At 37.3% G+C, this 27,949-nt stretch overlaps 1 protein-coding gene across 1 annotated transcript in view; it reads right to left on the reverse strand.

Annotated features, from left to right (window-relative positions):
• The window catches only part of LOC121312963 (endoplasmic reticulum resident protein 44-like), a 49,107-nt gene extending 21,547 nt beyond the window's left edge, over positions 1–27,560 (reverse strand). Inside the window, exon 1 of the mRNA XM_041244981.1 lies at positions 27,409–27,560. Coding sequence (XP_041100915.1) covers positions 27,409–27,465 — 57 coding nt within the window. The 5' untranslated portion in view covers positions 27,466–27,560. The remainder of the gene's footprint in view (positions 1–27,408) is intronic.
• Positions 27,561–27,949: the final 389 nt, after the last annotated feature.

The following is a 27,949-nucleotide window of genomic DNA, read 5'->3' on the forward strand; positions in this document are numbered from 1 at the left end:
TAATAGAGAGTGAATTACCTCTGTTGCCTTTAAGTGCAAAAGTGCACCACCATCAAGCCACCCATTGCCATGTTTACTTAAATAACTTAAATACTTTCTGATAACGTTAGTTTAGAGCAGTGGTGCTCAACACTATATCAAAGCACAAGGTTACATATAGAGGTAAGAGTAATTGGGGGGGGACAAGTCCAGAATAAAATGCAACAATATTTTATTGTATTCTTGTTGCAGTAATGCAATATAGATCTCTGTGCAGAGTTCCGTTGAATGAGAGATCATTCAATATCAGCAAAAGACTAATAACTCGGTTTAAACATGTAAAAGCCACCCAGTTAAATATAGTTAACTGAAACTCAATAAGAACACAGTGCCAAACAACTAATTTATCATAGAAATATTAATCGTGTATTGGGAATACAACTGGAACAGAGAGGAAGTGCTGCACGAATGAATGAAAGATGTCGCCAGTGAAGTTTGACCAGGACGCAGCTTCGTGGAAATTAAAGTTTGAAAGCATGATGTGGTAGATATGAACTCCTTTTTACATAACTGAGCTTCCGTATCTTTGCCTGTTTTATCATCTCTCATTCAAACAATACAATAAAACATTGTTGCATTTTATTCTGACCCCCCCACCTGGTATATAATCCATGACATAACCTGTGGATTGATATTTTGTTGAGTTCCGTTGCTCTAAACTGCATTGTCAGAAAGTATTAAGCGGTGCACTTTTGCCAGAGGTGATTCACTCTATTAGTAGTATACTGTATCTTTCTTCGCCATCAGCCCGAGTGGCTGTGGGCAGTAGACGAAAAGATATAAAATTCGATGCTAATTCGGCATCTGCCCACTGCAGCTGGGCACTTTGCGAACTGCCCAGGCATTTCAGCATCAGTCCATAACATTTACACACACACACACACACACATACATAATATATATATACCCAATTTCCAAATGTTCACCTTTTGTTGCCTTATAGCCTGGAATTAAAATGCATTAAAATAGGTGGGTTTTTTAATTTATCTACACATCCTACCCCACAACTTCCAAGTGAAAAAAATATTCTAGAAATTTGCAGAAAACAAATTAAAAATAAAAACTGAAATAGCTTGGTTGGATAAGTTGCCACCCCCTTGTAATAGCAATCCTAAGTTAGCTCAGGTGTAACCAATCTCCTTCAAAATCACACACCAAGTTAAGTGGCCTCCACCCGTGTTAAATTGTAGTGATTCACATGATTTCAGGGTAAATTCGGCAGTTCCTGTAGATTTCCTCTGCTGGGTAGTGCATTTCAAAGCAAAGACTCAACCATGAGCACCAAGGCACTTTCAAAAGAACTCAGGGACAAAGTTTTTGAAAGGCACAGATCAGGAGATGGGTATAAAAAAAATATCAAAGGCCTTGAATATCCCTTGGAACACGGTCAAGACGATTATTAAGAAGTGGAAGGTGTAAGACACCACCAAGACCCTGCCGTCCCTCCAAACTGGATGACCGAGCAAGAAGAAGAATGATCAGAGAGGCTACCAAGAGGTCAATGGCAACTTTGCAAGAGCTACAGGCTTTTATGGCCAAGACTGGTCAAAGTGTGCAGGTGACAACAATATCCCAAGCACTCCACAAATCTGGCCTGTATAGTAGGGTGGCAAGAAGGAGATTCTGTAGCTATGTGACAAAAAGTTTTGTGGTCTGACGAAACTAAAATGGAACTTTTTGGCCTACATGCAAAGTGTTATGTTTAGCGCAAACCAAACATGGCACATCACCCAAAGAACACCATCCCTACTGTGAAGCATGGTGGTGGCAACATCATGCTATGGGGATGTTTCTCATCGGCAGGGACTGGGGCACTTGTCAAGATAGAAGGGAAAATGAATGGAGCAAAGAACAGAGAAGACCTTGAGGAAAACCTGATGCCCTCTGAAACTGGGACAGAAGTTCACCTCAGCGTGACAACGACCCAAAGCACACAGCCAAAGCTACACTGGAGTGGCTAAGGAACAAAAAGGTAAATGTCCTTGAGTGGCCCAGTCAGAGCCCCGACCTAAATCCAATCAAAAATGCGTGGCATGACTTGAAGATTGTTGTCCATCAACGCTCCCCAAGGAACTTGACAGAGTTTGAACAGTTCTGTAAATGGTCAAATATTGCCAAATCTAGGTGTGCAAAGTTGGTAGAGACCTATCCCAACAGACTCACAGCTGTAATTGCTGCCAAAGGTGCTTCCACCAAGTATTAATTCAGGGGGGTGGAGACTTATCCAATTATGATCTTTCAGTTTTGTATTTTTAATATATATTCTTTTTCTCAATAAAAAAATGTTTTCCCCCCTTAAAAGCGTGGAGTATGCTGTGGGGATAAGTGGAAAAAAATCCTCGCACAACAAAATGTGAAAAAATTTCAAGGCGGTGTAGACTTTCAATAGGCACTGTGTGTGTGTGTGTGTGTGTATACATACACACACACACATATATATATATATATATATATATATATATATATATATATATATATATATATATATATATATGCACTTTAATGCTGTGTGTATGCTCAATGACAGTGTAATTCACATCAACTACATTTTTTTCACATAACTGTTTGTTACACATAAAAAATACATTTACTTTTTATTAAGTTGGCAATAAAAATTCTGTGTGGGAATCGAACCCAAGACATGCTTCCAATGCAGCTTTCAAGCCACAAAGTTTGTACTTCCATTTCACAACACTTGCAAATAATATAGCAAAGTTAGTTTTTAACAAGTAACGAGACGAACAAGATTTTGTAAATAATGATTATGTATTATCCCGATTGTACTGAAAGCTTTCTTCTGATTTGCAAACTATCATAATAAGATTGATCCACTCATTTAGTATATTGTAATGTTTTCATGTTTAGGAAGCAGTACTCAGAGAGAAGGTGTTGAATTTTAGTCTTGGCACTTTCACTGCATATTCTCTCTGGTCACAGCTGACACGCTCAAATCAGAATCTCAGAATAATGATGATGAAGATTAATAATGAAAATGAATGATGATGATGACGACGACGACGACTCCTCAAATCTCCAAAATATAACAAAAGTCCTGAGAATTCTCAGCTGGCTGACTTCACCTTTCAAAATACTGCTCATCTCAACAAATCGTGTAGCACTGATAGTAAAACAACACACTTGTACAATGAATGTTATAGTTTCAAATCCCACGCATGCTAAACCTTTTTTTTATTTTTATTAAATAAAAATATATATTGTTTGTAGGCAAATGTTCAATTTTAAAACAGAAAAAAATAATTGTGTGTGATTTGTGCAACTAGTCCATTTTAAAATATCAATAAATCGTTAGTATATCTCCATGTTGATAAAACAAGTTATTTGTCATTAAACTCGGATGTCCTGTAATATACATATGCATGGATAAGTGCCAGGGGTCTGCAAAAAAATATGTTGGGAGAAAAAGGTGGTGGTGAAGGACATTTTTACCTTACTTTGGTGACTTATTTCTCTTACTGTATGACAGGAATTGACTCTTTTTTTCTACATTTCACCTAAGAGTGTTGGGAACTACAAATTAAAAGTGCAATGGTGCTTTTGGCTGATTTAGTTTTGCTGTGCAATTACCCTGAAAACACGTAAACTATCCCTACTGTATAGAGAGTCTGGCAGTTCTCACGCTTCGCTGATAACTTGGCGCAAGGAACTACCATTCTTCTCAATCCTCTGCACACTGAAGGTCTGCTATTTATTCATCCACATTCAGATTCCAAATAGGAAACCAAGCACCAAAGGCAATATGAGGCCTGGGATCAGCCCTTGAGGAATGAATTGATTGCATAATTTTACAAGGGAGATGAAGGTAGGTTTACCTTCTTAAATTCTGAACGAGGTAGGCTGGAATGTACCTCTTATCTCAGCTAACAGCAGTGTCTTTGCAGTTCCACCTCGGACCAGAATCAGATTTCCCAGGGAAAGGCCCTGAGAGTGTAAATCACATCTCTCTCTCTTTCTCCTCTCAGACACACACACTCCTCAGGTGCCGAGCTGGAAATGAGAGAACGGACCAGCTTTATACCGTACAGTACCTTGAGAAGTGTTATTAAAATGTCCAGCTACCTGCAAAATTCACTACGCAGTTGTGCTACAGCTCACCTATGCTAATTACAGTATATATCAAGAAACATGTTAACATAATACCATGAAAAAAAACAACTATGACATGCATTCACAGTATTTACAAAATGAAAGTGTGACAGACATCCAGAAGATGATCTCCATTTATCCCCTCATTCCTATACTCTCAATGACAACTTCTAAGGATTATCCTTACAGTTTCACCACAGTCAGATAAGGTTTTCATAAGCAGTTAGCCTATAGTTTGTTTTCTTTATTAAATCTGCAACTTGTCCCAGATGTTTTAATTTGAAAGAATTAAGGATATGCTGCATTGTTTATGTTTCCCATTCAAAAGTATATGTCTAGCAAAGAGAAGACTAGACTTTTGTTTAGGGATGTCTGGATTCAATAATGTCACTAACCAGGAGAAAATGTTCATCCTCACGTTCCTCACGTTGGGCCGGTGCTCAGCTATCTCCTATGACAGTGGTGCCAAGGGAGTCTGCCTATTAGCTGTGCACTTGTGCAGCATTCACCACACGTTCCTGGGGTCATCACCTGTAATGCACGGTGCCTGGAGGATATTAGTAATCTATTCTCCCCTTAGCAGCATTGCTTCCAATTAGCATTACATCTGCTTGGCAGCCTGGCTTTAACAGCTGGGCTTATTCCTCGATAAACCATGAACCTTCATTTTTTTTTTTTTTTAGCCAGCTGCTGAGAGCAGCTATGGCAGGGCCAGTGGCAAACTTGTTTCCAGAAAAAAAATTAAATGAAGACCCTCCGCTCTTATAGCAAACAGCTTTATGCACCTAATCCAGATTGACATACGGAAGCTGCCACCTGAAGCTCTGAAATGGGGGGGGGGGTTAGGTTAGGGTGGTGTGCTGCTGTCCCTAGATACCTGCCCATCCTCCTCTCCTGCCAGCGATAATCTCTCTGCTGCTCAGACTTGCATTAAGCTGCGAGGGGAAAGTGGGGAGGCAGGGAGGGAGGGTATGGGGTGCTGTTGCAGGCTGTTGTAGGGAGAACAAGGAAGATGCAACACTGTCTCCAGGGGGACCCAGCACTGAGACCTCTCCTCTCAAACAGCCCCTGAAGCTGGGTTTGCAAGCCATCAATCAGGGAGCCGCTCACTGCCGAGATATTCCCTGTTGCCCGATAATGAACTTGAGAATCCGAAAAACAGCCAGCTATAGATAGAAGGGTGAGGGGTAGCAGCAGCTATGGAACAACAAGAACTTAACTCTCTCAGCAGAAGCAGGGGTGAACTCCAGGTTTGCTCAGTCTAATATTGTATGGGGCCAAGTAGTATTTTTTGTTTGGTTTAGCTTAAAAGTGTTCTCCATCACTTTGTTGATGTTGTTTCTGCTTAGATTATTAAATGTATGCTTTTTAAATACTGAAGCAAACATTTCCTTTTTAAACTACTACATTCTTTTAAATGACTACTTGTGCCACATTATTATTACTATTATTATTATTATTACTACTACTACTATTATAATAATAAATACATAAATAAACATATGCCATTTAACTTCAATAAAACCACTCAGAGAAATATTTAACAAACTTTTAAAACCTGAGAACTGTTTTAAGTTCACATGTAACAAAGATACAAGCAAGATATAGGTCAACGTGAGAGGTATGCAAATGGTTCTTGAAATCTTCACAACAGAGATCAACTAGCACCCCCAGTCATGGTTAGAATTCAGTTAGTAAAAACCACAAAGGCTAAAACGAAAAAATAAATAAATTCAAAACACACTTCCTGACAGGGCCTTTCAGTACTTTCCCTGCCTAACCACAGCACTTGCCTCTAAAAGATCCCAAGATGCTATTTATAAAAAGCATTTCACTTTTCAAAAAGTTTTGCCCCACAACTGCCACTTCCTTCTCTCTTTTTCTGTTTTATTAAATATTAGAGCATGTAATAATGCTTCACTGCACTGCGACCATCACTCTGATGTGGGTACTAACTCATCTGGAATTACAAAACATCATCTTCATGATTTAATCCGATTACGTTTCCGTACCTCTCGTTAACATATCAGCACATGTCCCCAGTGCTTTGACTTTGTTTTCACTTTAACTAGTTTAGCCTAATTTATCTGTCCACAATGTGTGATGGCAATTTCAGAGGGAAGAAAAGTTGGTATTACAACATGCACCCCCTAGTGGTCGTCTTCAAACCAAAAGCTAAAAAAAAAAAAAAAAAGATCACACATGTTAGGAGTCTTTTCAGAAACAGACCCAGTGTTTTCTGGAATAGTTTGCATCATAAAAAATGAAGAAACAAGCAAAAATGTAGATATTTAGAGCTGGTATCACAAACACAGATTGGCTCTAATCTCAGACTACCTAATGCTACCTTATGTAACTAGGGACTCAGACTTGACTAATAGCTTTACCTTATAATTTGATTGAGCATTTTTAACTTATGGATGAAATACTGGCACAAACTGCAAAATGTTATACAAAATGTTCAAGGTCTGTTACGGAAATAAGAAAATGTGTAGTGTTTAGAAATTACACATTTATCTTTGGCACTTTATTTTAATTCCTTCATTCATACCTCTGTTGTTCCTGGAGCACTTAGTCGCACATCAGTCAAAAGGCAGGTCCCATTAGCACCTGTGGTCGCTGGGTCTCAGACTCTTAATTAGTACATAATTAGTGGAAGCAGGCCTTGTTCTCTGTGTGTGTGTGTGTATACCAGACCTCATTACTCCACAGCTTTCCAGTGATCCCCTTGTGCCATGTACAGTAGGAAGCCACTCTAGCTCATTTGGTCTATGGAAGCTATGCTATGAATAGACTATCAGATACTCTAGCTTAAAGCCCACTTACAATACTGTGCCCAGTTCTGATCACCTCACTACATTATTGCACTTGAGAAGTTACAACCAAGTAGGTAAATATAAATCAAAATCACAATACTCACTTGTTTTTTTGTTTTATGTAATTAGGTGTGGCTGCATTTTTAGTAACAGTAATAGCGGCTGCTTGAAACAGATTTCTAAAAACAAAAAGGAAGAAAACACAAGAGTACAGAAAGTGCAACGCGACAGAATGTTATACCAGATGCCTTTGGATAATTTTTATGTTGGCTTCAATAAAAAAAAGTTAATCAATGTTGGTTATTATAGTTTTATCTTGATGTTTTTGATATTGTAAACATTTTAAATGGCACACAAATTGTGCCGAGATGGGAAGTAAATGGTAACGTGAAACATTTGCAGTGCAGATATCTTGTAAGATTTAAAATAACTTTGCTGAATAGAAAGTGGAGTACCAGTGTTTCCAAAGAGATTCCCAAATACGATACTTTTATACCATGCATCCAAAGCCATGCAGTTTGCTAGACCCAAACAAATTATATATTAAATAATGACAAATTATATATTAGATCAACCAAGGAACAAATACATGTGTTAATAAGAACTCCAGACAGAAGGGGTACAGTTTCAAAAAAAGGTTGATAGTCAAAGAGAAGGAGATGTGATACCTTTTATTGGACTAACTAAATAATTATTCACAAAAAGAGGTTGAAAACCCCTAGTATAGATAGTTAAAGCAGCTCATTAAACTAATAATGGAGTAGATTAGGCATGAGGGCATATTGGAAGGAGAGTTTCACAGTTTAAAAAAACAAAACAAACATGAAATAGCCTACCATTGCCATCTAAACACAAGATGCACTCTGTCCTATAAAATAAGTTAATAAAACAAAAACAAATTGCTATAGTTTTTGTGTATTTGACAGTTATGTGAAATCAGTGCTGTTTTTGATCTCTTCATTAGGGATGCTTACTTTTGTTTAACCCTAAATTTGAAAAGTCTATGAAATTAAACACGGTTAACCTTTATCCCATCAGGATCTTTGTAACCAAATCAGAAAACCTTGTCTTAGAGTGCAAACTGATGTATGCACAAACAAATGTGCACAACATTAACATGTATATTCAAAAGACTTTGAATTAAATGACTTTGCACATCCTACTGCTTAAAATGCATATTTATGGCAAAGGGTTAATATGCCTCTCTTTTAAGCCTGCAGGGGGCATGCATGTGACAGATTATTGGCTGAAAACACTGCAAATAAAACCAGAAGCAGCATTCATGTACTTTCACAAGACCGACACACCAACCACCCAAACATCACCAGCATACTGGCTTCCATTTTGATTTAGCTAGTGAATAACAGTAGTCTGTGTCAATGTATCCCAGCTGTGTTCAACAGATTTACATTTAACATGTGTATTTTAAGGAGTTCAATACAGTATAGTTGAGTACCAGAATACCCCAGACATTGTATAAAGCAATTAAGAAAATCCATCTGGATAATTTCGGTTCCACAGGAGAATGAAGTATACAGAAGAACAGCACATTCAGATATTCCCACCCATACTCTCCAACTGATTCTCAAATGTGATGTAAAGTAGGCTACTGTTTGTGTATATCCTGGTCCCTTGGCTACACCTCGGTTGCCAGAGATATGCATCACCCTATGGGGACAACTACTATCAGCAGTCCCTACAGACAGACTACCTGGTGTCTGCATAACAAGAGCACAAATCACTGCTGTGATATTTGTTATCGAACACTAGTTGTAATGTTGTACAGTACACTGCAGATTAAACGTGGGTGTTTTCAGTTTTAGCTATCATGGTACAGCTGGTTTCATTGCAATTGAGTGTATTAGACTATTAGAGTTTCAGAATTATTTAACGGAGAGAACTCAACGTATAAATGCTGAGGGCATAAAATCTGATTTTTTGAATATTGATAAAGGAGTGCCGCAGGGTTCCAATCTAGGCCCCGTTCTGTTTACTATATACATTAATGATACATGCCAAAATGTCATTAGCGCACCATTTTATACTCTAGTGCTCCCACTCTAGATTTGGTTACTAAAGACTTGCAATCTGCATTTAACACTATTCAGTATAATCTCTACAACCTAAAACTTCCATTAAAAAACGAAATCAATGTTATTCACTAAATCTAAGTCTCAAAATCTGGCTAAGATATAGATTACAATATTAGAAGATCACAATATAGAATCTGTAAAAGTATACAAATACCTGGGTTTTTGGATAGACGAGAATCTCAATTTTAAACACATACAGAAAATCTTTTAAGAAAATTAAAGCTCAAACTAAGTTTTTTTTATTTTAGACAAATCTTGTTTTTCATTTGAGGCAAATAAGCATTTGTATGTCACACATTTCTTTAAAAGACGATTGCAATACAGTAAGAAGATCTAATCAGGAAATATGAATATAGTTCAAGAATCCAATGTATGTGAAGATGGACAAAAACAAAGAACGGCCATCATATACCTCTGCAAGACTACAGCCCCTCCACGTGCTGCACTAAATACAATCTTAAGAAACGGCGGGTAGGTCAAGTAGCAGATTTCCTTGGAGATTAGGACTGTTGAGAACATCCTCACACCAAGGGAAATAGACCTTTCGTCTATAATATGTTAGTTTGAACTGTACAGAAAATAGAAAGACCAAAATGACAGTATGCTATCGCTATTCAACCAGTGCACATACTGTACAAGGGGTCCTTATAATCATGCAATAATCTCACAGTACCACAGAGCTTACAAATACTGTACGAAATCGTGGTGACAGATAGCCGGGCAGGCAGATAAACAGATGGACACATTCAGTGCATAAGGGTCCTAATTTCTTTGTGAATGAGAACCTTAAAAAACTAAATTTCCTACAAATGAAATGGTAGTGTTAGCAGATTATTACAGGACCAACAAAAAATGATTCACATCAGGATAGCATTACCCCAGCGTCCTGCAAAGTTAATCCACAACCTTTGCTTTTGCCTGTCAGAATAACCCAGTGGAGAAGAGACCTTGACACTCAGTAATTAGCGAAAACAGATTCTGACAGCTGGCATATTATCACGCATCATCCATCCAGGAACACATTTGCATGTATGTAAACTAATTGAAAACTTTAGCCGAAGACAGGACACAATGAAACAAAAGCAAATACCTGTACATGTCTAAATTACTCTATGGAATTAAATGGTGCTCCTGGTTATAATCCCGTCCAGTTGGAGCAATGGAATTAGATCTCTTTGGGACACACTGCTTTCTGCATACATCTGCAGACAATGACAAGCTTGTTGTTGTACATTCCTTTATTTTCAATGAATGCTTAAGCAATGAAATTGGTACCCCCTTAAGGCATCCAGATTTAAAGGCTTAAATTGCCTCTTAAGCATGTATTCTTTCAAGCCCCAGCTAAATATACTTTGCTACTGGCTGCCTGAATTGTGCCAAATGAAAGACAATTAAAGTACTTGATTTGAAGAGTTGATACTGTTTTCAACTCTTACATAACACTAGCTTTCAAACATGCTCAAATGTCTTTTCTTTAAGTGTACTTGGAGGGAGATAGATAGATAGATAGATAGATAGATAGATAGATAGATAGATAGATAGATAGATAGATAGATTTTGATTTTTTTTTTTTTTTTTTTTTTTAATCTGAACTGAATTTAAGATTTTGCTCTCCAGTCTTAACTTTTTTCTCACAATCAAGTAACTTAGTTATACATCTTGACCAAATTCGCGTTTCTAATACGAGCAATGCTTTTGCAAAACAATCCAACATGTACTGTGAAAAGAATTACTTAAACGTCACTCACTTAAGTCAGCCAAACGCAGAGCATTCTTAAATTGTTTGTGCAGTGGTGGCAAAGTTTCCATCTTGGAAGTTTTAATTAAATCAGCTTGTTTCAATTTCACAAGCAAATTAACATTCTTTTAAATTATTTTGCATGCTTTTGTTCCCCAAAACTATCTTTATTTTGTGAATTTTCAAGCTTACACACACACACACACACACCGGGAGAAATGCACATGCTTATAAACACACAAAACAAACTATAAAGGTAAGTTTAAGCCTTTGTTGTTACTGCAAATGGATTTCTTCAATGGTCTACAATGTTGGAGGGTAAAATGTAGTACAAGTCATGTCCCCAGTGGAATTGTAAATTCAAGTTTCACAGACTTACATTTTTTTTTTCTTTACATACAGTTTTCTTTTGTAGACTTACAATATTTGTTGCAAGGCTTCCTTTTATTTGGGGCTACACTTACAAAGAATGCACAAGACAGCAGTGTTAAACAGAAACTGAAAACGTATCAAATTAACAAAAACAAATGTTAGAGAAAAACAACAATAATAATAATAATAAGAAGAAGAAGAAGAATAACTAGAACTGCCAGGCAGTTTTACGGCTCCCAAGCCCCAGTATCAGTACCCGTCTAAGCGTGTTTAATTCTCAATGTGTCGAGTTTAAAATCAGCAACTTCAACTGTTCCACAGAAGATGATTTTTCAAAAATACGTCAGGCAGCCATCTTGTTTATCGCGTGTTTCTGAAAAGTCAGTTGTATTGCTACAGTGTCAAGGATGATGCTTGTGAAATTTCGAGTTAGTCAAGTAAACCATTTGTCAACTGAGGCAGTTTTAAATTACGTAAACGTACACCTGGCGGCCATCTTGTTTTATAGAACATAACCATTTTTACATTTTTGTATTCCATTGTTACTGGGACAATAACTACCAAGTTTGGAGTTTGTTGGTCAAACGGTGCTCAAACAGCAGCAGTTTGCTGTTACGGGCGCATTTCGTTAAAGTTTGTGGCAGCCATTTCGACATTAAAATTTATCGCAGAAACTTCTGCTTCGCAAAATTGATGCGGGTTTGGATGTTGATGATGTATGCCAAGTGTCAGATCAATGGCTTCACCGGTTCCCAGGAAGAAGATTGTGAAAGGTTTCTAAAAAAAAAAAATGCGTCAAACGGCCATTTTCGTTTCTGGTCAACACAATTTTTTAAAAGTCAATTGTACTGATACAGTATCAGGGAAGATGCTTGTGCGGTTTGGAGTTAGTCAAGTAAATAGTTTGTCAACTGACGCAGGATTAAATTTCAAATGTAAAAAACGTATAACTGGTGGCCATCTTGTTTTATAAAACATCACCATTTTCATACATTTGTATCTCACTGTTATTGGGATGATAACTACCAAGTTTGGAGTTTGTTGGACATACGGTTTTCAAACAGCAGCAGTTTGTTGTTAGGGGCGCGTTTCGATAAGATTTGTGGCAGCCATTTTAACATGAAAATTTATCACAGCAACTTCTGCTTCATAAACTTGATGCGGGTTTGGATGCTGATGATATATGCCAAGTTTCAGATCAATCACTTCACCGGTTCCCCAAGAAGAAGATTTTGAAAGGTTTTTCCAAAAAATTAATCAGGCCGTCATCGTGGTTGATGCAGGAGCATATCTTGGAAGCCTAATAAGAAAAATCCTAACAATAGGCTTCCCATCCATTGTCTCATGGAGTTGGGTAGTGCATTCCAGAGGTAAGGTGCTGCTCTACAGAAGGCTCCATCTCCAATGGACCATAATACAGTAGGTGGTTGAGGATAACCATAGTTGGAAGACCGGAGAGTGCGGACAGGAGAGTAGATATGAAGCAGGTCTCGCAGGTATCCTGCAGTAGAGCCACGGAGAGACTTGTACGTGAGGAGCATGGTCTTAGTCATCCCTGAATCCTATTGGGAGCCAATGTAGTGTAAAAAGCACAGGAGTGATATGTTATATGCATGGGTTAAAACATGGGCGGCAGAATTCTGCACATATTGCAACTTGTTTCTAACTGATAGACTCCAGATAAAAGCAAATTACAATAATCAAACCTAGAAGTAAAAAAAGCATGAATCCATTTTTCAGCATCAGAGAAAGATAAAAGAAGCCTTATCCATGCAATATTGTGGAGATGGAAAAAGGACACCCAAGTGACATTTTTAATATGGGCTTCGAAGGTAACAGAAGAATAAACAAAAATAACACCCAGGTTACGTACTACAGTGGAAGCAGATACATTTACATTGTCAATATCCAAAATAAAATAACCAACCAATTAAAATAATTTGTTTTGTCAGTTTAGTTTAAGAAAACACTGTTGCATCCAGATTTTTATATCACAAAGGCAACTGACTAGTCCAGAGGTAGCAGAGCTTGTAGCAGGTTTCGTGCACACATGTAACTGTATCATCATAAAACTGATACCCAAGGCCAAAGCGTCTAATAATCTGGCCAAGTGGTAACATAAAAATACAAAGAGTAAGGGGCTCACAACAGAGCTCTGTGGGACACCCTGAGTAACTGGATAAATATCTGATTTGAAGTTTAAGAGTTACAAAGTGTTGTCTGGTCAGATAGATAGGACTTAAACCAGCAGAGAACGCATCAGTAAGGCCATATCATTTTTCTATGCGTTCAATCAATATATTATGATTGACTGTGTCAAAGGCTGCACTGAGGTCTAATAGAAGAAGGGTATTAAGGGTCCCTGAGTCTGCAGTCATAAGCAAATCATTGGCTACTCTGACCAAGGCAGTTTCAGTTCTACGCCTAGCTCTGAAGCCGGACTGAAAAGGTTCAAGTAATCCATTAGTCAACAGATAATTCTGAAGTTGAGACAAGACTACTCTCAAGGATCTTATATAAAAAAGGTAGATTTGAAATAGGTTGGTAGTTATTTAGAATGTGAGGGTCAAGACCAGGCCTTTTTAAAACTGGCATGATAGAAGCGATCTTTAAACACTGGTGGAACAATACCAGATACCAATGAGTCATAGATTAATGTGGTAACCAAAGGACCTAAGGATGAAAAGCAGGCCTTCATTAGAATTGTGGAGATAGGATCCAGGAGGCAAGCAGTGGATCTCATTTTACGGACAAGTTTAGAAACGTAGGCAACATCAGCAGTAGAGAAGTGAGATAACCTAGACACCAGTGAAACAGTATTAGACACAACAGTATAGTCAGGACAGGGAGAAGACAGTAGCTGATTATTGATATTATCAATCTTATTCTGAAAAAACTGTAAATATATATTGGTCAGTAGATGCTGAGGAAGCAGTCTTATGGACAGGTTGTAACACCTTATTAAAGGTGGTAAAAAGAGCTTTAGGGTTTCCGCTCCCTCTCTCAGTAATAGAGGAATAGTAGGGTGAGCTGGTGGTATTAAGAGCAGCTTAATACCACCAACTGGTGTTGTTCATAAATCTATGCATGGACAGTCAAACCAGATTTCTTTCACTGCCATTGTAAACGATGACTGGTGGCCTTCAAGGAGCGTAGTAGTGTACCAAGGGCAAGCATAAGTGAAGGAGACCATATGGGTTTTTAGAGGGGTAGATCATCAAAAATAGATGTTAATGCATTATTACAGTGAACATCAAACTCCTCAATTGACTAGAACTGCGATTGGTGAAGAGGCCAATTTATGAATGTCTCAGACAGACTATCAGGGTCAACTGACTTAATGTTACGAAAAGCACGATTGCTAGGAGGGGGCGGAAGAGGAATAGCTATGTTCAAGGAGATAGTCTTGTGATCAGAAAGCCAAAAATCAATCCCATCAAGTCTAGAAATTACAACACCAGCAGAGCATATTAGATCAATTATATGTCCTTGATTGTGTGTTGTAAAATCTACATGCTGAATAAAACCAAAACAATCAAAAACAGCTAACAAGTTACAATCAGGGGAATCGACATGTACTTTGAAGTCACCAAGTAAAAGAGAAACAGAAGACAGAGGACTCAGCATGGTAAGTAATTCACACAATTCATTCAACACCACCTGGTTGTGTTTAGGTGGGCGGTAAATAAGAATAACCAGTACAGGTTGAGAAGTTGCAAGTTTAAAAACCAGACATTCAAACAGAGTGACATTTTGTACAAGGACCATTTTTACATGGAAGTCAATGCGATGGATAACAGCTAAGCCGCCACCATGGCCAGAGGCACAGGATTTCTCAATATAGGCATAACCAGGAGGTGTAGCCTGGTTAAGTAAAATATATTCATTAGGCAGATGCCAGGCTTCAGTTAAGCATAGAATGTCCAATTTCCTTTCCAAAATAAAGTCATTCAAAGATAAAGCTTTATTGCTCAGGGACTGAGTATTAAAGGGCGCTAGATTAGCAGTAATTGATGGTGAATCAATAACTTTACTGCAGTTCAATGGAGATTTTAAAAGGTAGCACAAACTTTTAAAAGACGGACCACGTCGCTGTTGTATGACATTGTACTCAGTCACAATAGAGTGTTGTTTAGACCAAATCGAACAGATCTTGCTTTTAGCCTGATGGCAGTATAAGAAGCTGTGACCAGAACCCCTATGGAGATATCTGGTTTGCTGCTGTAGGCCAAGTTTAAAGATGGTGTGTAACTCAATGGGTAGAGAGTGAGAGATGTATTGAAGACATAGCAATTCGGATGAAGAGTACCTCAAAACCATGTTGGAATCAGCAGATGAGTAGAGATGTCTCCCGATGCAGCTCAGCCCAAGGAATTAGCAGGAAAAAAACGCCAGAATCAGGCCAAAGATCCATGTCATATCAGACTGTAATCCTACAACAGGCGACAGGCAGCAGCCAGAGGGAGGCAAGGCAGGCCTAGTCAGCACACGAGAATGGATACTCCGGTTTAGCAGGGATTAGCGCAGCAGTAACAGCTCAGTCCAGGAAGACAGCAATAATAGTCCTTAAATTGAACAGGATCACGAGCTACAGAAAACACTGCCAATGTTAGACTTGAACCCATCGAGATAGGTAAGCAGATCCGCAGCAGTAAAGCCAGATCTCAGAGTAGTAGTGCACAATAATATTTTCAGTAGGAATACCTAGCAAGCTAGGTGTAGGAAAAATAAAAAAATCATATTTGCTTTCCAACCTCGTATAAATATATTTACTGTTTAAAATACTATAATTTCAACAAAAAAAAAAAAAAAAAAAAAGTAACAACAAGCCTAGCTGAGAAGCAGCAGACAAGCAAGCGAGTGTACTCTCACATCTGGGAACAAAATTGATTGTGCCCTCTTTAACTCGTGTTCTAAGTCAGGAACATGAGCCGCATGCGGCCCATTTATCGCCTGACTGCGGCCCAGTGTATTATTTCCATTTCACTTATGAATATATTGTAAATATTTTTTTAAACTTTGTCGACTTGCATTTTCTAATTTTTCGCATAAAAAGAAACACACCATTTTAATTCGTACTGCGGAGGGTAATTGCTTCTCATCAGCTTGTCTCCAGCTAATTTCACGAGTCTTCCTCTCCTTTCTCAAATGAAGTAGTTTGCATCACTGTTTCTGAATAGAAATGTTGATAGTGTTTGCAGAGCAGGAATCACTGCACTGGGGGTTGTACAGTATACAGGTGCAGCACATTTCCTTATATTACACAGACTGGGAAGATTTAAAAAAGCATTAATCCTAGTTTTGCAAATCGTGGCTCCTACATCATACAAGGGAGGGAAGAAGGGAGGGTGGGGGGTCTTAACATAACTCTGATAACAAAGAAAAATGCTGCTTTGTTTCTTTAACAGGTCATTAAAAGTCGTAACAGTGCTTAACACTGCTCTCATTGCACACGTTCACATTCAATACTGTATCAACATGCTTTGCCAGTAACATTCTGCTGTAGCTGCAGAAGCTTGGAGCTCAGTGTGGAATGATGCCACACTCACCTTTATGTAAAATCTGTGCCAAACACTCTCTTTCTACTCTTTAAAAAGCAACCCCCATGGTTTTGAAATTTTTTGCAGTTGGGTTTGATAACACTTACCGTGGACTAGCTAATGTTACTTTATGGTTGTCAAGGACTAATGGCAATTGGAAAATGAAACATACATTCAAGTTTTAATGCATTTCATATGCAAAAACGATTATCTTTTTTTTTCTTTTGTCAAGATGCTCAGGTGATTAGCATGGTGTTCTAGCCTCTAGTTCCGCATTTCTAAAATTTTCAGTAGTGACAATCTAATTATGCAGTCTACGAATCCCTTATTTCAGGTGGGACCCAGGTCATGAATCACTTTGGACAAAGGGCAAGGGTAAAGACAGGCCAGTCTACAGTTTCTAAAATAAATCCAGAAACTGGGGGAAAATACATGATGCATTAATTATGGACACAATTACAACCTTGATTGCATTAAATTAACATGCACTGCAGTATTTTGTAAATTTGTGTTTCAACTTTGTGTATTGGCAAATGGTTCCTACTACTGTACTGCACTGTGGGTTGACAGAACAATTACTGCAGAAGTTCAAAGGTAAACCTTTTTGATCGATTACATTTCAGTACAACACAAGAAGCCTTCTTCCCCCTTTAAAGTACCACTGTACAGCAGATTGAAAATAGAGACATTCAGTACAACTGGTCAACTCCCCTTCTTACTGTATTTTAATGTGGATCTTCAAGTATCATTTTAGAAAGGCTGTGATCTCTTCGGTTACCTCACCCAAGCCACAGGTTTACGCACACATCCCAGAATTAAAGATTCTAACATGTGTGGTTGCATTCTCAGCAATTCAATTGTGGAAGTCCCTTTTGTTTGTCCTGCTTGGCAGGACAAGGAAGTTTCTCAGGATTTTACAAGAGCCATCCAAGAATGTTATTTATCATAGTTCAGTCACTGCACTTGTTTCTGACTTGCTTAACCGTTGCTGGGTTTGGAATCCTTTTGTTTTAGTAATAAACAATCACTGCTGACTGTTAAACCTCAAGGGGTCAATTCAGCAAGTAAAAAAATTGCCTAAATAAAAACAGAAACAGACAAATCCATTTATGTAAGCGAGTTAGAAGGATGGATTCCACTATTGTTGCTGTTACAGTAAAAGGGAATCATTGTATACTGTAATCCAATCCTTCAGATACATGTACCCTCCTATTCAGTTTACACAGTTGCTTTAAGCACCCCATTTACACAAACTGCTTAAATAACACGACAAAGTTTTACAGAAAAAGACAGATAGAAAGTGCCCCTCGCCCCTCCATCTTCTATCGAAAACTGCCTCCAGCTAGTGATTTATACTTGTGTGCACCAAGTATTCAGGCCTCTTTAGATATGTTTTCCCCCTTTCTGTACAATTACTATTACTGCTTCAGCCTCCAAAAGCTAGTCATCTACAGCAGTACGTCGCCACGTGAAGTGTGTAATCAGGTACTTGGCAATCCCACTCACGGAGTTCGGAGGTAATACAGCAAGTAGAATCATATACAGCAAACTGCCAGAGCATTAAACAGCTACATTAAGACACACAACTGAAGCTCATTGACAGAATTCTTATACCACTAAACTAGTGGCCACAGCACGTACCAGTATGGAAACTTCCAAATAACATATTTTCTTACTTTCACCACCTGGAAATTGCAGGTGATATTTGTTTTTTTATTGCCTCTTGTAAATTAGCTTTAGTTTCCCTCCTTTCCATTAAAGCAGGTACTTTTGTAAGATTGCTGTGTTTGTTAAATAGCCTTTTACATTTTTACTCAGAATGATGAATTATTTAGCTACTGCTGTAAGAATATTTTCCAAAGTTAAATCACATTTTTTGCCATGTATTACAGTAGAGAGGTCAATGAGGACCAGTTTTTATATTTAACACAGATAACATTTTAAAACAAAGCCTAAACAGGATTGATGCAGCTTCAGACTCCTTCGAGGAAGCAGGAAGTGATTAGTGACTTTGAAAATGCTGATCTAACCTGGAGAATGTAAAAAGTGGCTGTGTCAAAGACGTTTTAAGTAGTTCAAGTGCAATAGCCTTTAACATTTACTCTTGATATGGTTTTGTGAAGCACTAGGGAGTGTGTGGTCTGTTTGAATGAGTGCCACATTCCTCTTGTGTTTTGGACAATGTCAGGCTAACAAACACTCAGTTTGGTTCCCTGAGAACAGATTCTCCCTTCCAGGGGGAGGCAAGCTTTTCCATTGCTTATGAACTGCATTCCTCTGAGCTTGCGATATCTACAGTACGCTTGCATTGCAGCAGCACCTTATTGCGGCCAATTAAAAGAACTACAGCTGACTTAGGCAAAACAAAACTTTATTTAACCTTTCAAGGCCGAGTCTGAATAATGCGGGACCCGGAATATTTACCTCAAGGCCAAGCCCAAATATTTTTGGGCCCTGCCGTTCAACAGTGCTGCCTGTTTTGTTTTCCAATTGAGTCATTTAAAATGACGCTGAAATGTGATCTGTGTGTACAGATAGGCTTAAAACAGTCACCTGGATGAACTTTGAACCCAGATGAGATTGCTATTAGGCGTGAAAGCAGGGAGTTGGTTTTTGAGATTGAGACTCCAGTGGCAGGGAGGACCAATTACTATTCAGTATTTTCTGTATTTATTTATTTACAATTTTGTATGTATTTATTTAAGAAAAAAATGTAATGATTTATTTTTTATTTACCAGTATGTATTTACCTGTGGCAAGAGGCCCGCCCCTTTTATTATTAATGTATGATTATTATTTGTGTTGTATTATGATCATCACCTTCATTACTACTATATATTTTTGTAGATGTGTGTGCAGACGGATGATATTCGGCCGACATTATTGTTTGAGACCGGCGAAAAGCCGGTCTCGTAAAGTTTAGCTGGTGTGGATGTGGTTAAATCGCCATCCCAGTAAAGCCTGTGGGAATGTGGCTAAAGCCTGAATAAGGTACTTATTTAATGGGTAATTAAGGGTCCAGCCACAGTATAAAAGACCCACTCTGGGCTCAGAGTAGAGAGTTGTGAGGAGAGTGAGGGATAGTAAGAGCAAATGCCAACAAGCCAAAGAACAAAGGTACTCGTTTTTATAAATAAATAATTTGTTTGTTTTATTTTGGCCAGAGTGCCCTTTCCTTTGTGTGTTTTTGTTTAAATCTTTACTTTATATTTAATTTTTAAAAAAACAAGCACAGCCGCGCCATTTTGTCCATACCATCCTGTGTTTGTTTCATTTCCTGCTCTGAGGTCACCACTGCAGCCCTCACTGTGACATTATCGTTTGATTTATTTATTGTTATTTACTTATTTGACCTCAAGAGGTCAAAGTTCATGATGAAGTGAATATATACATGGTTATTGAAATATGGTTGCAATATTACTTTGTAATTTATTTGTAATTTCTGTGCCTTTTTATATTCCAGAATGTTCTGAATTATGTAAAAAGTTACTGAAAAAAGGGTTTTCATTTGGAGTTAGATTACTACTGTCTCTCTTGTGGTGACATTTCTTTCTGTAGCACCATAATTTGGGACCTGAAACACTGAAATGGGATAGTAGGAGGATAAAGTGTCATGTGGAAACTTTTTTTTGCTAATTTTTTTTTTTTTTATTATTATTTTTTTAAAAGCCCCAGCTCAGGATTCCAGCACAGCATTCTAAACCTGGCTTTGAAAGGGTCACAAGTCACCGTACCAAGCTGTCAAAGAAGAAGAAGAAGACGACGTTGACGACAAACTTATCTGTGGCTTGTCAAGTGATCCCAGAGATTGGATGCGATTGGTCCAATTTATTTTCACAGAGTTTATTTTACATGTGTGGTTTAAAATAACTTTTTCCCCCCCAGAGTAAAATAGGTTTAAAAGGCACTGCATTGCAAAAAGACACGCAGTACTGCATCTCCAGCAAAGCCCCACTCCTTGTTCGCTGTATTTTTTCCACATACCTCTTCATAGTCGTGCATACTGAAATCCCCTCCTGGACACTCATTTTATCACCACTCCTCAATAATGCTCTACAAATGCCTGTGATATTCTTTGAGCGCTGGATGCGGAAGCAGCTATCTCCTTTGTTTGTGTCCGTGTTATCTCTGTGGTGCAGGGGCTACTGTGTGTGTATTGCTCAGACACAGCCTTTTTTTTTTTTTTTTTTTTTTTTTTTGGCTTCTCTCGGCTCCTATCGGTCTCAAAATTGAGTGAAGTAAGCAGTGGAGTACCACAGGGATCGTTATTAGGTCCTCTGCTCTTCCTAATCTACATTCATGATTTAGATTCTGGTATAGTAAGCAAACTTGCTAAATTTGCAGATGACACAAAAATAGCAGAAGTGGCAAACACCGTTGCAGCAGCAAAAGTCATTCAAAATTATCTAAACAGCATTCAGAACTGGGCAGACACACAGAAAATGACATTTAATGCAAAAAAGTATAAGGTACTGTACGTAGACAATACAAATGTGCACTGTAAATACCATATGGGAGATCTAGACCTTGTCTAGAATATTGTGTTCAGTTCTGGTCACCTTGCTACAAAAAAGGATATTTATCCCGGGTTTAATAGGCAGGCTAAAATAATTTAATCTATTCAGTCTTGAACAAAGAAGACTATGCGGCGATCTGATTCAAGCACTCAGAATTCTAAAAGGTATTGACAATGTCGACCCAAGGGACTTTTTTGACCTGAAAAAAGAAACACGCAACAGGGGTCACAAATGGAGATTAGACAAAGAACAGAAAATAGGAGGCAGTTTTTTTAACACAGAGAATTCTGGGAGTCTGGAACCAATTCCCCAGTAATGTTGTTGAAGCTGACACCCTGGGATCCTTCAAGAAGCTGCTCGATGAGATTCTGAGATCAATAAGCTACTAACAACCAAATGAGCAAGATAGGCCGAATGGCCTCCTCATGTTTGTAAACGTTCTTAAGTTCTTATATAATGCTTTGCTGTCAAGATTGTGAATGAAGAAATTAAAGTTCAGCCTCTACGAAATTAAAATTATTAGTCTGTGTGTTTCATACTTATTTTACCATAGCATTCTCTTACAATGCCTTGTATATTGGGTATTCCATACATCTTTTACTGAAGCACGATACACTTTTACACAATCACGATAGGTACCCCAAAAGGTGCTTTTGGGTTGGGTCTGTGACAGCGCAACAAGCCTCACTGTGTTTAACTACACATGCATTTACCAAAAGCCAGCTATTTTATTCATGAAGGCAGCTAGTGCAACAACGATCTATAAATAGTGAACAGGAAGCAAGTGGTTACAGTATGAACATGTACTGTATTTGGTTTTCTAATTCTTCCTAATAAAGCAGCTCCACAACTTTCCATCTACCATTTAGTTTAATACAAATTACTTTGAAATGCATGACTACTAGAAAGTAGTAGGGGTGCACCAATAACCACCAGCCTATCGAAAAATAAAACACAATCAGCTATCGGCAGTTTTTGTTATTTTAGCTAACAGTGTACACCGATATTTATGCTTGAATTTCTTCCAGCACGGAACTTAATGGTTTGGTCAGGCAATGCAAGAACACCAAGTCATTTTGTTTGCAGTGCTGGGTAACATGCAGTAAATATGTCTAACTGTTTTTAAATACATGAAGACAGAAATAGGACAGCCAACTTAAATCCAGTGATGAACTGTGAGAATATTATTCTGATGCTTTAAATGAAAAAAATGTAGGTTGAACACTACATTTGTGGTTATTATTATTATTATTATTATTTATTTATTTATTTATTATTATTATTATTATTATTATTATTAATAATAATAGCTACACAATGTACTTCAAAACGATATCTATAATTTTTGTTTCTTGCTTAATCGGCATTGGTTTCGGGTGTATTCAGTGACATTTTGAAGCAGAAATTGATTATTGTGCCGTCTTCTGTTAAATAAACTCAAGTCTGACTGAATTTTGAACCGGACATGTGGCACACTTTTTTTATTAACAAAACAATTTAAGTTGTGCTGAATTAAAGCAGTGTATGCTTAAAATAAGATTTAACAAAAGCTGTAGTTGACATTGTTTAAGCTACATTTCTTTTCTACTGTATAGTATTTGTAGAAGTTATAATACATCTGTAACCATGCATACCATGCCCACAGGCTCTGAATGTCCCAGGAGGCTGAGTATCAGGGTGACATGTACATAATAAATCCAAAAGCTCAAGTGCCTAGCTCTTTTGGTTACCATGCAGGAGGTATGCTTAGACAGCTGTCAATTAAATTGAGGCTTTTTGTTTCAAGACGTGTAACTTCATTTAAGTGTTTAGAGCCACTGCTCAAGGTTCTCAGTAATGGTCTAGATGTGAAAGTTCTCGATCTCAAATTTCAGAAGGATCCATTCACGAGAATGTATGTTACATCCCAAAACGTCGACCCAGGAAGTGCGTAAAACCAGCACTATCAGCTGGTTAGCATCCATTGGTTTTTTCCAACATTTCTCAGGCTAGGAATACCATAGGAAGCTCCTTCAAACACTTCCGAACTTTTGGTTTGACCCTTCGCCAAAAAATGCCTCTAACTTCTCAAAAGTTTTCATACTAGTGTGTATTTTAGGGATGAAAAAGTATATATATTTTTTTTTATTTTATTTTATTTATTTATTTTTAAGCGGGTGGTCCCTTGTCTCGCAATGCCCAAATAAAAAAACTGGGTGTTCAACGACTTACCCATCAAAAGTTATGGGGCAAAACTTCTGATTTTGCATCATATTGCATGCTTCATAGCGCTCTTTGTGGAAGGGTTGAGAGTTCAAAAATGCACACGGGCAAAGAGTAGGGTAGCACCTACTGTGTTACCTCGTAGCTCAATGACCCCTGGAGCAACAAACTCGAGGGTGGTCTCTTTAGATGCAGTAGGGTCCTGTAGTGCGTGTGCATGTGTAGTGCGTGTCTGCATCTGAACCTAAAAAGCCAAATTATTGAAATTCAGTACACTTAGACAGTGTTAGTCTGATACCATGAAACTTGAGTTTCTAGATGCTTTTGTTGCAGTGTTAGTCTGATATATATATAATACTTATATATTATATATATATATATATATATATATATATATATATATATATATATATATATATATATATGTTCGAGAAAACGTGAATGCAATTTTGGGTGCTTGTCGCTTTAAATCCGGGCATGCAGCTCACAGAAGCTGAACCAGACTGTCAATTTACAAATACTGTTATATTTTAAAAAGCACAAAAGCTATAATTCGGAAATGTTCAGGTTTTGTTCCCAACAACCCCATGGATATACTGTGTTAATTTCAGAATTACGACATAAATTAGAAAAAAATAATCTATGTTTTAAACAAATCCAGTACTGGAAAGGCGACGTGGGAGACACAGATTTGGGGTTCTGTGGTAGCGTAGCCGCAAAGCATGGTGGTAGATCGAGCAAAACATTAATTGAATAAGGTTTTCAGAGCCTGGGCAAGACGTTACCGTGTAACGTTTCTCGTGAGACCAGGTTGTTAAAAATGCATCTTGACAATTCCTGCCGTAACTTTTTCTCCACATACATGTTTCAATTGTTTCATAACACAGGCCGATTAGTTCTCCACGTTTTCCAGCCATAAACTGCAAAGTCAGTATATAAAAAAGCACAAGTCTGTTGCAAGTCTTGTGAAGAAGGGTCTTTTTTTAATTCATTCATTTTTGGTTTTATTTAAAAAGTTATGAAACTTCTTTTTTTTTCTTGGCTCAGTTTTAGGTGCAGGGATATTTAATTAAAAAACACCTTAATTAAAAAAAACTTTACTTTTTTCAATGTAGTTATTAACCAATTTTATAAAACAATGTGGAACTTCAGCCGTGCGATATCCTCTAATAATACCAGTGTAACTGATTTCCCTATTAAACCCTATTCTTAATTCTATGATTACAGGCTACTACTGACGACAGTACTACACTGTAATCCCTATTGTGATGACAGTACTATCCTGTAATCAATATTATTACGACAGATCGCGCTGATATTTCTGATTACAGGTGCGATCTGAAGTAAATGGAAATGAACATTAAAAAAAAAAATTAAAAGTATCACACAGTTTTAAAATGTTGTGAAGGCAATTTTCAAATAGAAAGTTTTTTTTTTTTTTTTTTTTTTTTTTATTTATTTTAATCTGAAAGGCAGAACTTTGTAGCAGTCTCTGTTGCAGCGCCACCTTAAGGCCATTCAAACGAAACTCAAAGTTACAGCGTCCAGAGCATTTTTGGGACATAATGCATTTTTAACAACTCAAATCAGGGTGAAATTTTATGAATCTGATGTTAGCCACAAAAAAAGCGAAAATACTAACCGGCAGCGCCTAATTATTAAAAATAAATAAATAAAAACAGTTTGTGATTTTTAGTAAAGAAAATATTTTTTAATTTTGTGTGCGTTTCTTCTTTTTGTGCTGGTATTATACAAAGTAAAGTACAAGCTACAGTACATAAATCCTTTTGACATGTCACGGAACACTGACGTGGCTTTTTACTATCTGATTATGTACAGTAGCTTGTACTTTATTCTCTATCTTTCACCACACCCCGGACGGTTGAAGTCACTCTGCTTCGCCTTGTGGCTTGCAATGATTTCACTATGATTTATTGAGTTTTAAATGTCAGAATCTGTGCAATATAACTGTCAGTAATCCCAGCTGAAAGTTGAAACATCATAATAATAATAATAATAATAATAATAATAATAATAATAATAATAATAATATGGCTGTACAATCCTGCTAATATTATTAATCACATTAGTACAAGCTTGAGTAACTAGCACTGCAGTTGGTCAGGGTGGTATTAATATTAACACACACTATAGCACTGTCTACTGGCACAATTTTGCTTTACAGTTCTGCAGTGGAAAGAAAACCACGTCAGTCAAAATAATGTAAAGGATTGTGCAGTACATGAATATCTCTGAAAACATACTCAACATTTAGGATTTTTTTTTTTTTTTTCCACGTGGGGCTAAATTAGGCATCGTTTAAATGGGAATTAGTTATGGTGCACTTTAAATATACTGTTTGTGTGCAAGTAAAGGGTAGGGACTGGCATTTAAATGTCTACGTGTTTTCATATAAAATACATCTTATTGCCTTGATGAAACAGTATGTTTATAACGTGTTTATAGTATTGCTAAGTGGCTTAAGATTTTCAAGTGTGGTTAAAAATGAAGTTAGTTACTTTAGCCAGAGTGGGTAACTAAATGAAAGTCTTAATGCAACGTAGTGCATTTAATATATATATATATATATATATATATATATATATATATATATATATATATATATATATATATATGTGTGTGTGTGTGTGTGTGTATATATATATATATATATATATATATATATATATATATATATATATATATGAATCTAGAGTGAGTGTTAAAAAACAACAAAAAATGTTACGAAACGCTTAAAAAAAAAAAAAAAAAAAAAAACCTTGCCTAATAATGTGAATGTGAAAATGTGAAACGAAACTAACAGAGAGCCGTAGTTACTCGAGTTTAAAAAGGTGAAAGTCTACTCCGATTCGATAACACTGTAATGCAGTCATTATTTACATTAGATACAACAGTGGCTAGAAACTACAGAGCTACCCATTTTATTGCGGATATAGAAAATAGTTGAGACGTCATAGCATCCGTTTCACACCACTGACTACTGCCTAGTTCCGGGATACTGACCAATTAAAATGAGCCACAACAGAGAATGCCTTAAACCGGTTCCTTTTGACTGGGAGCCCCGCAGAGACATGGGAGTTTAGCCAAAACGCTCATCAAATTACTGAAAGATTATGTTCAAAGTATTATTCAACTTCTTAGCATAGAATAACAGCCGCTTAGAAACGAAAGTGACAGATGAAATACGGTCTCTGTACTACAGCCATGTCAATCTCTGGCAGTAAAATAACCACCGAAATGCACTTCTACCAGTTATTTTCAGCCCTTGTCCTTGAACTGAATATGTATTTCAAATAATACAAATTATATAATAAACGACTACTTTAGAATGGTTTAAAATAGCTGATATTGCTGTGACTGACATTTTAAAGGATATACAGATTATCTGTTAGGAAAGTAATATATATATTTTTTGGTAGTGCCACACGTCTTCTGGGTGGCACATACAGTTACCATTACAAAAAATTCGCTATTATTTTTTGTACAGGTTTACGTGTGGTTATCTACACATACATAGCAGAGGTCTATAAGGAGGTATGCCAATGTGTCAATCTGAGATAAACTAAGTAATCATTGTTTTAAATACAAGCTGTTCAATGTGAACACACATGTCTTAAGTGTTCTTACTTTTTTAACCATTATTTTGATTGACTACAGTCTAGAAATACACATGCTGTTCTCAAACATATACTGTACACTTTGCACTGGCCTCGATATTCTGAGCATTGAGTTGCAGGCGATAATAAACTCATATTGTATGCCTCTTCCCCCTTTTCGGTTTTATTTTTGATTTGGTCACTAGTACTAGGCCACACTGAGTGTTTCTCTCACTCGTCTGCTCATACACACAGCCAGTCACGAAGCAGTATGCAGGCTGCACAAGCAAATCCAGGACATGCACCCACCGGTACGTTGGAATGTTTTAAAACCTTGATTTTTGTGACAGAAACAGAGGCACGCACTTACCAGCAATATGGTGATGTAGTTAAAATCAAGAGAGAGTAGGACGGCAGGCCGTTTCATTGTACTTTAAAGTTGGTGAGGTTATATTGCTGGTGTATCTTCCTGGAGTCACTGCTTACCTTCTCTTTCCAGTAGCACATACAGACAACAGCCGTCTCTCAAACCGGAGCAAGACAGTTCCGCGTTCATCTTCGCGCGGTGCTGGGATTTGTAGTTCTAAAAACCAAAGCGTCCAGGAAACCAGTCAACGTATAAGAACTACAAGTTTATCCCAAACTTTGTAAGGCTTCCGCATAAACCATGGATAATCAGGCAGTCTGGTACTGGTATTTTTTTTTTTTTTTTTTTTTTTTCGAGACAGGTTTTTCGTACTTCCGAAGTGGACTGGGATAAACGACATCTTCCAGAGTTCAGTGAGAGCTGTATTTATTGTAGTTTTTATATGATTACTTTGTTTTCAAATGGCATATAGTTTTTATATTGACAGCGGTGAGTTACTTATTTTTGGTAGTATTAGCATACGCTCTTGTTGGTCAAAGTTAAA

The sequence above is a fragment of the Polyodon spathula genome, chromosome 3, assembly GCF_017654505.1.
Source record: "Polyodon spathula isolate WHYD16114869_AA chromosome 3, ASM1765450v1, whole genome shotgun sequence".
NCBI classification, from domain to species: Eukaryota; Metazoa; Chordata; class Actinopteri; order Acipenseriformes; family Polyodontidae; genus Polyodon; species Polyodon spathula.